This window comes from Cyrtonyx montezumae, unplaced genomic scaffold, assembly GCF_038088225.1.
Source record: "Cyrtonyx montezumae isolate F1298 unplaced genomic scaffold, pur_monq_1.0 scaffold_4, whole genome shotgun sequence".
NCBI classification, from domain to species: domain Eukaryota; kingdom Metazoa; phylum Chordata; class Aves; order Galliformes; family Odontophoridae; genus Cyrtonyx; species Cyrtonyx montezumae.
Window position 1 is genome coordinate 16,461,132 of NW_027072045.1, and position 12,909 is coordinate 16,474,040.

A 12,909-nucleotide genomic window follows, 5' to 3' on the forward strand; every position below is an offset into this window, starting at 1 on the left:
TGCCTCCTGCCAAAATTACAAGGTTGTATTATGTGTCCTGATGTCAGTTATTGTTCTTGCAATCAGTTTAGACCCTCACTTTGCTCTGTGACCCTGATTTCACCTTCTCTAACCTACCTTTCATTCACCTTCTTTAACCTCTTTTTCTCATGCTTATTTGTTGGAACTTGGTGTTTCTGGATTTTTGTTGTGTATTCTAGTGGCAATTTAATTTTGTCACTGAGTAGTCATAACTAGTTGCTAATTTTTGTTTCTTCCAGGATTTGTTGGCTAGGTAGCTTCTAGTCTTGTGAACAACTTCAGTTGCTCTAAGTTCCAAAGGCACAGTAGAATTTGGTTTGCATCTGTTGTTTCAGTAGAAGTGCAGTTTGAATGCTCTGTAATTCACATCAAGTAGCTTTGATCTCTTCAAGAGTACATATCTATGAACAAGGTCATCCAACCTGCTACGCTACTCATCTACACAGTGACAGTGTGTTGGAAGAACTTCTGTTCAGTTTGTGTTATTTCTCAAGACCTTCGTTTTTCTTATCTGTGAAGTTAAAAAAAAAAAACAAAACAAAAACACAGATGTAGTTTTCCTGAGCCCCAAAGAATAGTAGATCAGAATAAGTCAGTATATTTTTGGCAAGGTTCTTACAAAGCTACTTTGCTAGTAAGAGTATTTGTTAGTAGCCTTGTCTGCCTCAAATCTTCAGTGTTTGTGGAGTAGCCTGCTACTAGTGGTTCTGAAATCTGAGTGGTTTTACTAGATGTTTGGCAAATGTGTGAGTAGCAGCATGGTGTGGTAATGCTGAAAGTTCTGTAAATAAAGTATGGTTGAATGCTGTGAAGCTACTTATTTGGTATGTATACATAAGCCTCTGCCAATATAGCTGCGCCAGCATAGTCTTTTTAAGAACCCTGGAGTATGTCAATGTTTATTAATTTTATTTGAGAACATTGTTTTTCTCAGAAATACCAAAATGCTTTTTGACATGTGTTCAAGAATGTGTCTTTTGGTGGGTATGAAACTAATGAAGCCTGTTTTCCTATGGCTTCTAGTGTGCTCTTCCTTCCCCCAAGTCCCAGCAGCCCTCAATTTTCCCTTATTCTTGCTGTAATTCTGCACCCACCCTCACGTTTCCCACTTTAGTTTCCTGAATGTGTCCCATGTTCTGCCTGTGCAGGTTGCTTACCTGCTGTGTGTGCTGAGTGGCTGGCTGTGAAACATGCTGAATTGCATGTTTGGGCTTGGATGCCTCCAGTGAGCATGCATTAAGAGCATTAGTGTCCTTTTATTTGAGGTAATTCAGCTTTTGTTTGTATATTCCAGAAACTCGGAAGAGTGCCTGTGGGGTAGTATACACAGTGAAGAAGCTTCGCAAGGTTGAGGAGGAAGAAGCAGTGCCAGCTTGCAAAAAGGCTAAGACTGAAGCCTGAGCCAGTTGTCAGCAGGAACCTCCACCCAGTCTTTACCCAGTGGCTGAGTCTTTCCCCACCCTCCAGCCAGCTCTGTTTCTCAGCCTGAAGAAGAATTATTCTTCTAGTTTTCAAGTGAGGAATTCTGTGAGAATGGAACTGCTGAATGGTATTTTAGCACATCTGGAAAGTCATCCTATTGCTGCGCGTCTGGTCAAGGGCAGGAGGGCATCACTCCACGTTGTCCTAGGTCTTCTGGCATTAGTGTGAACTTGCAGAATAGAAAGTGACCTTAAGTTATAGAAACATTGCGTCAAGCACATTCTTTTTTAATAATAATAAAAAAAGTCTTCAAGAAGACATGTCTGTGAAGTCTCACCCTTGCAGCACCTCAAGTTTTAAAATGTATCTCTATACTAAACCTTAGAACCATGAGTCAGTAAGGTTTACCTTCGATGGCCTGAGAGAATAATTGCGCAGTAAAAAATCTATCTGCTTTCTGTTTTGTGTTCAGTAACTATAAAGATCCCAGCATCTGTTGCCTTCTAGGAGAAATCCTGAGTTTGTATCACAGTAACACTGACTAAATCAACCTGCTAGACACACATCACAAAGGATGTCCCTGTCTTTGAAATCAAACCATCCTAACTTGAAATCAAACAGTAACGTGAGACTTTTGCCATGGGGGGAAGGAAGAGCCCAAGGTTACACTGAATGTGTGCTCTGCATGGTATGCAGTTGCAGTGTAACAGCTGTCTCACCTAGGCCTGGGCAGTCTCTGTGTCACGCTTTTACTGCCTTGTGTCCTTTTTTTTATGTCCTGATTGTTTTGCTGCCTCCTGACTTTCCAGTGTTCTTTCCTGTTAGTGCTTCAGTGAATCTAATAAAAAAAATATATATATATATACCACAGCAGATTTGTAATCAGTGAGGCATTTTCAGACTTCTTCCAAATGTTGACTGAAGTGTTTCTTTTGACCAATACAGAAATTATGTAAAATACTGTATTTAAGATACTTCTGTGCCAGCTTTACTCTGAATGTTTCAATCTCCCCCCTCCCTACAAGGAAGACATGGAAGCCTTGGAGCATGCCCAGAGAAGGGCAACAAAGCTGTGTAGGGTCTGGAAAACATGTTTATAGGCTGAGGGAGCTGGAATTGTTCAGTCTGGAGAAGAGGAGGCCCGGGGAGACAGTATTATTCCCTACAAGTCCCTGACAGGAAGTTATAGTGAGGAGGTGGTAAGCCTCTTCTCCCAGGTAACAGTGGTAAGACAAGAGTTAATAACTTCAAGTTGCAGCAGGAGAGGTTTAGATTGGACATTAGGAAAACTTTATTCTCAGAATGGTCAGGCACTGGAACAGGCTGCCCACGAGGTTTTTGGGTCACTGTCCTGTCCCTGGAGGTGTTCAAGAAAGGCACAGATGTGGCATGGTTAGTGGATTTGGTGTTGGTAGATGGCTGGACCAGATGATCTTAGTGGTCTTTTCCAGCCTTAATGAGTTTATGATTCTCTACTTTTATCTGACAACAAACTGAGAAATGCAAGTTGTGACATGGAAAGTACTGCAGAAATCTTGCAGTGAGTTATCTCTGAGCTCTTAGTAGCTAACAGAGCTCTCAGTGGACTAACAGTTTTATAAAATGCTGGTGTAAGTCACAGCAGCTTTTGCTTCATTCAGCAAGCAATAAAATAGGTTTTCCTTTGATTTTATTTTACTTGTTGACATCGTTATATGAGTCTTTTATTACTGGTGCTGATATATAATATCAATATTATTGATATTTTACATACATGTATATGTAGTGCCTTCTCATTAAAGGACATGCCTCCAAAGTAAGATTCTAAGCAGATAAAGAAGCACTGGAAATGTGCTTGTTCAGTGTATCTTTTATGAGTTAGAGACTACCCTGCCTTGACCAGAGAATCATCTACCTTGAGCACAAGAAGAGCTGTTCTGTAACTAGCACTCAGAAAGAGACTCTAGAATGTGAGATTTCCTACTTGTCACTTGTCTGACCTGATCTAAAAAATACGTTTGCATCTTTGCCCTTCAAGTAGATGCAGTTCTTCATAAACTGTGTGGGAAGATTCTTTTTCCCCCATTTTCCAGGACCATTGTTTTGGCTGCACTGGTGCCTGAACGGTTGAACTACTGCTCAGTTATAAAGATAGTCAAGATGAGTTAGCCAACACTGATGTCATTTCTGTTTTCTGGAAGATATGCTCCCAATGTCCAGACAATTGTGCAGAAACAAGTACAGAAATAGTGTGCAAAGAAGGATGGCAAGCAGAGACATGCCATGGTTCTTAGAGAGAAAAATGTGTTCCCAGGTGACACAAATTACAGTGCTTGTGTGTGAAAAGTCTCATCTGTCTAAATCTGTTGCTTCAGTGCAGGGTAACTGGTTGTAGACAGAATAGGCATTTGTTTTGCCTGCTCCTCTGTAGGGTTTCTGTAAATTCATTTCCCAAAATGACATTCCAGTAGCAAATACTCATTGCTGTCTGTTCCTGACCCTGTTTCACTGCCCAGGATTTTGTTTTGGCCACACTGTAAAGTCAGCTGGCTAGTGAATCTTTGTGGGAGCCTATGGCATATTTCACTGGGAAGCTGCTCTGTGGGATGCTCAGAATTTAACCAAATTTGGCATGTAATGTCCCAGTGAAATTGCATATCAGTATCTGTGCTGGCAGGCTGTTAAGATTGTTCTGCCTTTACTAAAATAAAGGGAGAGATAGCTCCCTTTCCTAGCAGGATTCCACATCTTCCTTGACTGGGGCAATTGAAGTTGCCTTGTGTGCTTCATGCAGTAAGTACTGACTGCTGAGAAATGGGGATTTTAAATCAAACTCAGTAATGAAACTGTAGCTTCATATTTTACTAGCTACTTAAGTACCAAGCTTTCTGCTTCTGTATTTGTGTTTCAGTGTAACGGTAAAAATGAGGCAGCATTTATTTAACATTGGCAGGAAGATAACTCAGGGGGTGGCTTCTTTAGGTTGATGAAACTTTTTTTTTTTTTGAGTATTTATGAATTTTACTGAGGCCAAGGTATGATTTTTGATGAGAGAGAGAACTGTCTGGTGCATGCTCACTGCTCCATAATACACTCTAGCAAGTACAAAGAAGCACTCCGTTTATTTAATCTGAGATAAGTCAGTACAAAATGTACAGAAAAAGCAGTACAAATTTACAAATATACATCATCTGTTTTTACATTCTTCAGTCATCAGGCTTTGTTGCAGTCCTACTTTAAGAAATTCAAGTTCCCAATACTGTCTCCTCTCACCTTCATCACACTGCATCTGAATCCTGCATCCCTATGGCTACATGGTGGAGCTCTGTCCTTGAGCTCTTTATCAGCCACACTCACTATAGCATGTTTAACCCCCATTACTTAACTGTTCTTTTAAATCCACTTGGGGTCTCAGCAGACCTTCTTCCATTGCTCTTTGTCTCTTCCTCGTACCACCACTCACGTAACGTATTTTTCTGATAGTGAGAATTTTGCAGAGGCATGGCAGCTATTACAAGTGTTAACTATTAAGAGCTATGGGAAGGCTTGATGGAAGTTGCAAAGGTTGGTAATAGTGCCATCAAGACAAAAGGGCTCACGTTGCTGACAAAGATTGCATTACAATTTAAAACTATAAAAAAACAGTGCCACGAATCATTAAAAATTACCTTTAAAATAAATAGAAATAAATAAAGCTATTTTAAAACCGGTAGAAACTTAATGTTCAATCTGCCTGATTTGTGGTTTTCAGTGAAGGTATTTCAAATAATCTAGTACAACGAATGTCTTTAATAAATATAGTATGTTCAGGGCTATTTTCCTCCAGGTTCATATGAAGCATTTAAAAGCAGCAAAAAGAGAGCAGTCTAGCTTTTGTCTCCTCAAAACTTGTTTAGATGTGTGTTCTTGTAGGAGTTGTTCTTCAGATTGTTGAACAGCTCCTTGGTGCCATTCTGCCACTGGAGAACGAGGTCCATAGGGGTCTTCCCATCCTGATTAAGGTAAACAGAAGCGTGATCTAATTTCAGCTGGTGGATTTATTCCTTTGTTCTTCCCTAAATGTACAGTGCACCTGATGTGAGATCCTTGTGCACACACAGGGTCAGAGGTACTCATCCCTGAGATCAGAGTCCCTTTGCCCTCCTATCTATTCTGTGTCAGCCTCCTGCTATTTCCGTGTATGCGAGTGGGCCTACACCATGTTAGGAAGTAGCGTCACTACCAGAGTGTGCCACTGTTTCTTTGGGTCCAGTCTAAACTGAATACAAATATATTTACGTGAAACCTCAATTAGCTGTTCTGTTTGATTGAGCATTTGGATAAGAGTGTGTGCAGGTTTAATTAGATTATGAACATTATCTAAATTAAACAAGGGCAACTTCATTGTGCAGACAAAGCCTGAGCGAGCATGTTTTGTGCCTTTTGGGCTGTGCTCTTTCTCATTTTTGTACCCAGGTGAGGGGTAATGCTGGGAGTGGCCTTGCAGGTTAGGGCAAAGGCTGTTTTCTTCTTTGCATCCTCCAGATGTAGTTAATTGCTAATCAAAAGCATTGATTGGTGCTGGCTAAAGGAGATCTCTCAGTCTATTGGGCTCCCACCGTGGTTGAAGCCTAGGAGCTGTGCAGGTAGCAGCTGTCTTTTTAATAGATAATATGTATAATTACAATAGGGTGTGGTGGTGGTTTTAAGTTGCAGCTGATAGATTGTGCTTTAATACAGGTAATGCTTTTTTTCTCTGCTCCCTGACCTCCCCCAAGTTACTCCTTCCACGCATCAGCTCTGCCTTAATTAATTCTGCAGTGATCTAATTAAGTCTGTTCACAATAGCCTCTTCTACCCTTAAAACCCACGAAGCTGCTCTGAAGGGAAAATTTTGTAAAGCGTTTTAAATTACTTACGCTGTTCTTAATGGTTAGATCTGCCCCGTAGAGAATCAGAAGCCGGACCATTTTGTAGCGGTTCAGCCTGACAGCATCGTGCATCGGCGTGTCGCCTTCCTAAGGGGAGAGACGTGGGTCAGCCACACCACAGACCAGGCTGTGCTATGTCCCAGGGGGGTTTCGCAGGGAGGCAGAGCCAGGAAGACTGGCAGCAGCAGCGCAGTGCTGAAGGTAAGCACTGGGTGGAACTTACTCTGTCTCTGGCATTGAGGTCGGCTTCGCAGGCAATGAGGTGCTCGGCGCAGTCGTACTGCCCTGTTCTCACAGCTACGTGCAGAGGGGTGCTGCGCAGCTGAGTGGGGAGGAACAGGAGAGTTAGACTGGATATAAAGAAAAAGTTTTTTACAGTAAGTGTGGTAAGGCACTGGTACAGGTTGACCAGAGAGGTGGAAGATGCCCTGTTCCTGGAGGCACCCGAGGTCAGGCTAGGTGGGGCTCTGGGCAACCTGATGCTGTAGGTGTCCCTGTTTGTTGCAGGGAGTTGGACCAGGTGGCCTTTAATTGTCCCTTCCAACTCAGATAATTCCATGAAGGCAGTCAGTGGCATTGAGCAGGGAAAGACAGTACAAGAGCCACCAAAAATGATCTGTCTGGGGAGCTTATTGCCTCTAAAAAGTGGCTGAGCCCCCGAGGAACATACCTTGTCTCTTGCATTTCTGTTTATTCCTTTGTCCAGTAAGAATTTCACAACGTCCAGGTTTCCCCCTCGGCATGCCCAGTGCAAGGCAGTAGATTCAAGCTATGGCAGGAAAAACACAAGTAATTTAAATTCGCCATAATATGCAAAAGAAGAAATTTAGCTAATTTGATCAGACTTCTAAATGAATTCAAAATTGTTTTTCATGCAATTTAAGTTAAAGCGCTTCTCTGTGGGCTTTGAGCTCTTTCTAGTAACAGCCATTTCTCCCACACCTATTTCTTTCCACCTAGCTCTGTTGAGAGGGCTGCCCTTTGCCTGGAGGTCTCTCTCTGCTTGCTGTTCCTCTAATTTCTTATGGCATTGTTTTCATGGCTGGTTGAGTAAGGGGAGTGTGGACAGTTGACGCCATCTATTTAGCAAACAAACAAAGAGCTGGGAGTGGAGGAGTGAAAGAATAGCTGCAGAACTCTTGCAGCTAGATTTCAGCAGAGCAGAGCTCTCTCCTGAGTGCAGGGCTCTCCTGGTGGAGAACGTATGCTTTGCCTTGGGCCCTCAATAGATGTGTGGGACCCTACTATCTGCAGCACCTGCTCACTACTTGATGTGGTAGCCTGACCTCAGCTGTCCTACCCTACCTGGGGCTTTATGGTTTGTGGCAGTCTGTTGACCAACACACTCCTCCAATTCCTACATTTTCCTTCAATCATTTTGGCCAAGTGAGGCAGACATCCCTTCCTTCTCAGCATTGTTATTTTAAAAGACAGTGTAAAGCCTTTCTAGTGCTTCTCTTGTGTATTTGTTTTAGCAGTTGTGAAACAGTGAGCAATTTTTTTAAGTACAAGTTGATGGACATACCATATCTTTCAGTTCAAGCTGGGCTCCGGCTTCCACCAACTTCTTGACCACCTCTAGATGTCCTTCAGAGCATGCCCTGTGCAATGCAGTACGCTTGTACTGTCAATTAAAACAGTGCCAAGTCAGATATCAAATATGGCACAAAGATCTTTTTAAATCTTTTCTCTCTATCTCCGTGGGATGATGGCAAATCCATGCTTTATGCTGATTCATTTTCAAGAGCTAGTGCTTTAGAGACCTGAAATCTGCTAAATTTTAATAGCATCCTAATAGCAGTGAGCTGCCTACCCAGCATTTCAAAAGGTGTGAGGAATATTTGCAGCGTGGCATTCAAATTTAAAATGATGCTTGTTAAGTTCCTTCATCCAACATGCTAGGCTATATTTTGCAAATGCAGCTTATGCATTTAGGAGTATGAGGGCTGGCAGCAACACTTTTTTATGTGTGTATTTCTGCAGACAAATTTTTGGTCTGTTCATCTGTAGTATTAGAAGACCATCTGTTACAGAAAATCAGGGTCGTCTCATCACCAAAAGCTCTCTGAAATTTAAGGGTTCTTTTGAAGTAATACTTCTTAGAAGGATCCCAGCAGCTCCTTTATCAGTAGAATATATAATACATTAAAATTCCAGGATTCATTTATCCCACCCCACTCCCAATGTTTTTCTCCTCAAAACTGGATACTACAAAACCAACTGGTGAAAGTTATTTTTGTTCTGTAATACACTTTCTTCTGCAGCAGGCTGCAAAGTAAGAAGGAGGAGCATACCTCATCAGAGACATTGGGATCCCCTTTGTCTGACAAGTATTTTTCAATTACTGGCAACTTATTCTCCAGTGCAGCTCTGAAGAACATGGCTATATCCACTGGCCCTGTCTAGTGGAGAGAAATAGGCAGGAGGTAAATGGGAGTGGCACAGAACCCCATTGATTCTTTTCCCAGAGTCACTCACAGCAGAACTTACAATAACTTCTGGTTCAGGTTCCTTTAAGACGGGAGCTTTCACTTTCCTGCATTTCTTCTTCTTCTTCAGCTGAATAATTTTTTCAAGGTCCTCCAAGCTTTCCAGTTTTGATCTCTCCTGCAGTTTTTTCTTCTTCAGCTGAAATAAATAAGGAGAGGCAGCAGTTTGAGCTGGGATTGAATACCTCTTCCCTTCAGAGTGGCAGGACGGTGGGTACTATCTAGTTCAGATCAAGTTAACTTTGAAATAAGTTGTTTTCTTTTGATTTGTATTAGGGCTACGGATAATGGACCATTAGCATAAGTTGCTAAGTGTACAAGAAATTCTGCATCATTTACTGTTTTTTTCATACACCATTGTGCTTCTCCCTAAATGCTTTCCTCAGCCATATATTGTGGGATATCATGAGGTTTTCTGACCTGTGCAAGGCCAGGAGTCTGAGCAGCTCTGCAGTCCCTTCTGGCCCAACAATTTAACACATCTGCAGCTTATAGCTCTGACAGGCCTCTGCCAGTTAAACTGACTTCCACCACCTCTTTCATGTTGTAGCCTCTGATTTATTGTAACTAAATCTTTAAAACAAACACACTTTAAGTGAAGTGTGTGATTTATAACTATTTTAGCATTTCAATCAGTAAGTGTTGTATTTTAGTAACCTAGAAAATGTACCTGTGTCCTTCAAGGAACAATTCACTAAGTGTTTAAGCCTTCTTCAAGCCTCCTTGTTTAAAGCATCCCTTCGTGAGGTTAGTATGGGGGCTCTGCTAGCATCAATGACAAGTGTGTTGTCTTTGCTGAAGTATAAGATTTCAGGTACCATGAGGTGTCCTTGGCTTTGAAAGAGTGATTCACAGTAAAGGGCTATCTCATGACAAATTCTATCCCATGGTATCTTTAAATAATATATTGGTAAATAAATTGGTGAGGACCTGTCACATGGTATGCTTTTTTTCCCAACTGAATTCTTGTTCAAGTTATGTCCATCTCTTTTTTGATCCCTGCATTTGGAGTTTGATCACTGACTTAATGGAAAACAGTCTGAGGCTGAAAAAGCTGTGGAAGTCTCAGGGCACTGTGATTGATTTGGATAAAGGAACAAAAATAAATAATAATAAATTCCTAGTTGAAGGCAAATGGCAATAGCTGCATTAATTTGAGTACTTTTGCGGCTCACTTTTCCACCCTTCTGTTTCAGAACTAAGCCTTGTGCCCCCAGCTAGTTCAACACTTTCAATCCAAAATTACTTATTTTTATTTAAAATCAGTTGGTTGCTAATTCACCACATTGTGTAAAATGTTACAGCTATACTATTTTAGGCAAAAAAAAACCCAAAAAAACGCATCAGTTCTTAGGGCTATGGGAGAATTGTCATTCTGCAGGAATACAAAATGAAATGTTTCTGTAGATAATGTTTCATTATCATTTCCATTTTTTTTCCCCTAATGTGCCAGTAAATGCAATGCAGAATTTCCATACAAATATTATTTTCATGATAGATAGGACTCCTGGTTTCAGAAATGTGCCTCTTTGCCTTTCCTGAGTTGGCTGTTGCGGGCATAGAGGGTCTGCTTCACAGTTACTGCCTGCGTCAGTCAGCTGCGGGAGTCAGCAGGTCTCTGCATTCAGTGGATGTTAGACCAACTTTCTTTGGCAGTGACTTCTCAGGGATTTGTTTATCTAGCCCACCATGCACCATAATAACTTAGAAAGAGGCTTCATGGAGTGCTGAAGGAAGTGTACAAAAGATGATAAAAACTCAAGCACAAAATCCAAGAGCCTACCTCTGCCTCATGCTGCTGCTGCTTCTTGTGAGCCAGATCTTGGGTTGGTAGGTGGTCAGAGGCTGTCTTTAGGTCGTCTTGCTTCTCTAATTTTACAGCAGCTTCATACTCTCCAGTTTTGAAGTCCTCAGGGAGGAAGCTGCCAGTCTCTTTATCATCAGTTTTCTTTCCAGTCACCTGTAAAGAAAACACGTTATGAGCATCAGTTTGATGACTGCAGCAGGCACCCCCTGGGAGCATGGGTCAGCACGTGACAGACTGACTGCAGGCCTGGTTCAGCCAGTGCCTGGATGGGTGGTGTGTGTGGATAGCTGGGGCAGGCTTGCTTGCAGGCAGACCTTCCACATCCCCAGAGGAACCCCCTGCTGGCATCCTCAGGATTTGGGTCAGGTCCATGAGGCCACCTCAGTGTGCTCAGTGTGCACCACCCTGCTCAGCTGGCACTGAGCTGCTACTGTGCTGACAAAAGCCATTGAGTTGTGAACAGCATCCTTTTTGTTCAGAATTTTCTTTCATTTCTGCTCCCCAGCATGTGTCAGATCTGTCAGAAATCTGTAAAAGGCAGTGCTGGGAGGAGCCACCCTGAGAAGGCCCTATCACCCCAAGAGCAGGGGAACTGAGCAGCCCGAGTGGGAGGACATGCTTTCCCCCTTGGGACCTTACAGTCTGACTGAAACACATGCAGTGCAGTTAAATCGGGTTGCTGAGTAATTTCAAGGCTGATCTTACCCATTGCTGTCAGTACCGAAGTCCCCATTTATAGTACTTGGCAAATGAATGTGAGGTGGCTGCTGTGCTGAAGCTGTGTGATGCTGTGCTGCAGCGCAGCTCTTCATAGCTTTTGGAAATGTTTCGAATGCTTTATTAAGTATGTTCAAAGAGTTAACTTGTTAAACTTAGTGGAGGTTATGATGAACTTTGGGTGTGGTTCAGTAAATGCATGCGTTCTTGTCTGTTCATTCACCCTTGTAGGGTTGAGTTTGTTATAGAGTTTAACACTAGAGAAATTGTTAGGGCCTTGCCAAGAGTTTAAGGCAATATTGGCTAGTCAGTGTATGCGAGTTTCATCTTAACAGTTACTTCTGGGGAAAAAAAAGGAAGAGTTCCTGTTTAATGCTCCAGTGCTTTACTGGATTACTCTGGTTTTCCCAGTCTGTTGGTCACTGTTAGTCTAAACTCTGCAATGTTCTTTTACTTGTGATCTGGTTTAGATAGGGATTTTCAAAAGCTTGATATGCCATGAACAGCAGTGAGCATAGGAACTGTTAACAATGCCTCGTGTTGTTTTAAAAGTGGAAAGATAATAATGTGGTTTCCCTGGATTGCTGACTTTTCCCCAGTCTCTTATGGATTAGGATTGTGAAGTTAGTAGCTCTACACGTTATATGTATGTCAGTCAAGATCAAGGGAAAATACACAGCTACATTTTGGTCATTCTGTACTTCCTGGTGAGTTATATTCTGGTGCAGGATTCAAATGACTGTGTTGTTATACCAGTGGCATGCCCCCTTCCCTAACAGAAGTTAGTAGAAATACAGTAGGATAACAAATTGTAGCATATACAGGTTTTGAGCATTCCGTGCTGGTAACCTGCTCTGTCACCTCAGTGATCCATAAAGGCTGGTACAATGACAGTCTAGAAAGGAAAGTAATTATGAATAAATGAAAGAAGGTTGCACCTACCAGCTCTTCTACTTTCATCATCATCATGTTTGCCAGTGTTTGAAGGCTGTACTCCCCTGTGGATGAACCTCTCAGTGCTCAAGCTGGGTCTGCTGGGACCACCACGCTAGCTTTGCTTATATATCTTTAGGAGAGCTATGCTTGAATGAGATAATCTTCCAACCTTGGAATCCGAATACGCCTGAAGACTTGCCAGCTGGGAGGTAGGCTCGCGCTCATTCCAGACATGTTAACTAGCCAGATCTAGTGTCCAGACCGGGCGAGGGGCGTCAGGCGGGTGAGGGCGGCCGAGTCCCGCAGTCTGACCGCACCGCGTATGTGCATCGGAATGAAATGTGAGCTCATCGTGCCTTTGGCCGTGACCGCATGGCTCAGCAATGCGAGTCATCCTGCGTTCCCAGTGCCCACTAGGACAGCTGTCTGTTGATGTTGCACTATAACTTCATCTTTTTTTTTTTTTTTTAATTGACATTCAGCAAGATACTGGGAAGGGTAAGTGGCTTATGTACAGTACTTGGAGTCATACCTTCCTGATAAGAGGATCGTGACCCCTTAAGTCTCGGAAAGCCATTCTTTTCATTGCTATTTATTCTGAGATGATAAACAGTTTTAGGGGAAAGGG

The 12,909-nt window shown here is 42.3% G+C and overlaps 2 protein-coding genes across 5 annotated transcripts in view; one reads left to right on the plus strand and one right to left on the minus strand.

Moving 5' to 3' along the window:
- Positions 1-12,909, plus strand: part of RPP30 (ribonuclease P/MRP subunit p30) — a 260,717-nt gene that overhangs the window by 16,173 nt on the left and 231,635 nt on the right. For 2 of the 4 annotated variants that reach the window (XR_010622773.1, XR_010622772.1), the window contains one exon: positions 1,316-1,334. Coding sequence is in view for 1 of the 4 variants with exons in the window: in XM_065746177.1 (XP_065602249.1) it covers positions 1,316-1,422 (107 nt within the window). In the remaining 3 variants the exon portion in view is untranslated. Of the gene's footprint in view, positions 1-1,315; positions 1,844-12,909 lie in introns of those variants that run through there. The other 2 variants (XR_010622771.1, XM_065746177.1) reach the window with 2 other exon arrangements.
- On the minus strand, positions 4,514-12,539 carry ANKRD1 (ankyrin repeat domain 1). Its single transcript, XM_065746362.1, has 9 exons — positions 12,288-12,539; positions 10,605-10,781; positions 8,823-8,960; positions 8,627-8,734; positions 7,858-7,956; positions 7,003-7,101; positions 6,556-6,654; positions 6,321-6,419; positions 4,514-5,414 (listed from the first exon to the last, which is right to left on the minus strand). Exons 1-9 carry the CDS (start codon positions 12,312-12,314, stop codon positions 5,304-5,306), a joined length of 957 nt encoding a protein of 318 aa, XP_065602434.1. The 5' UTR covers positions 12,315-12,539; the 3' UTR covers positions 4,514-5,303.

Bases quoted from the DNA above. Each gene is read 5' to 3' on its own strand.
- ANKRD1 (XM_065746362.1), bottom strand. From the start codon at position 12,314: ATGATGATGATGAAAGTAGAAGAGCTG. The intron at 8,961-10,604 runs GTAGGCTCTTGG...TATTTATTTCAG, and splicing joins AGCAGCAGCATGAGGCAGAG to CTGAAGAAGAAAAAACTGCA. The intron at 7,102-7,857 runs GTATGTCCATCA...TTCCTGCCATAG, and splicing joins AGCTTGAACTGAAAGATATG to CTTGAATCTACTGCCTTGCA.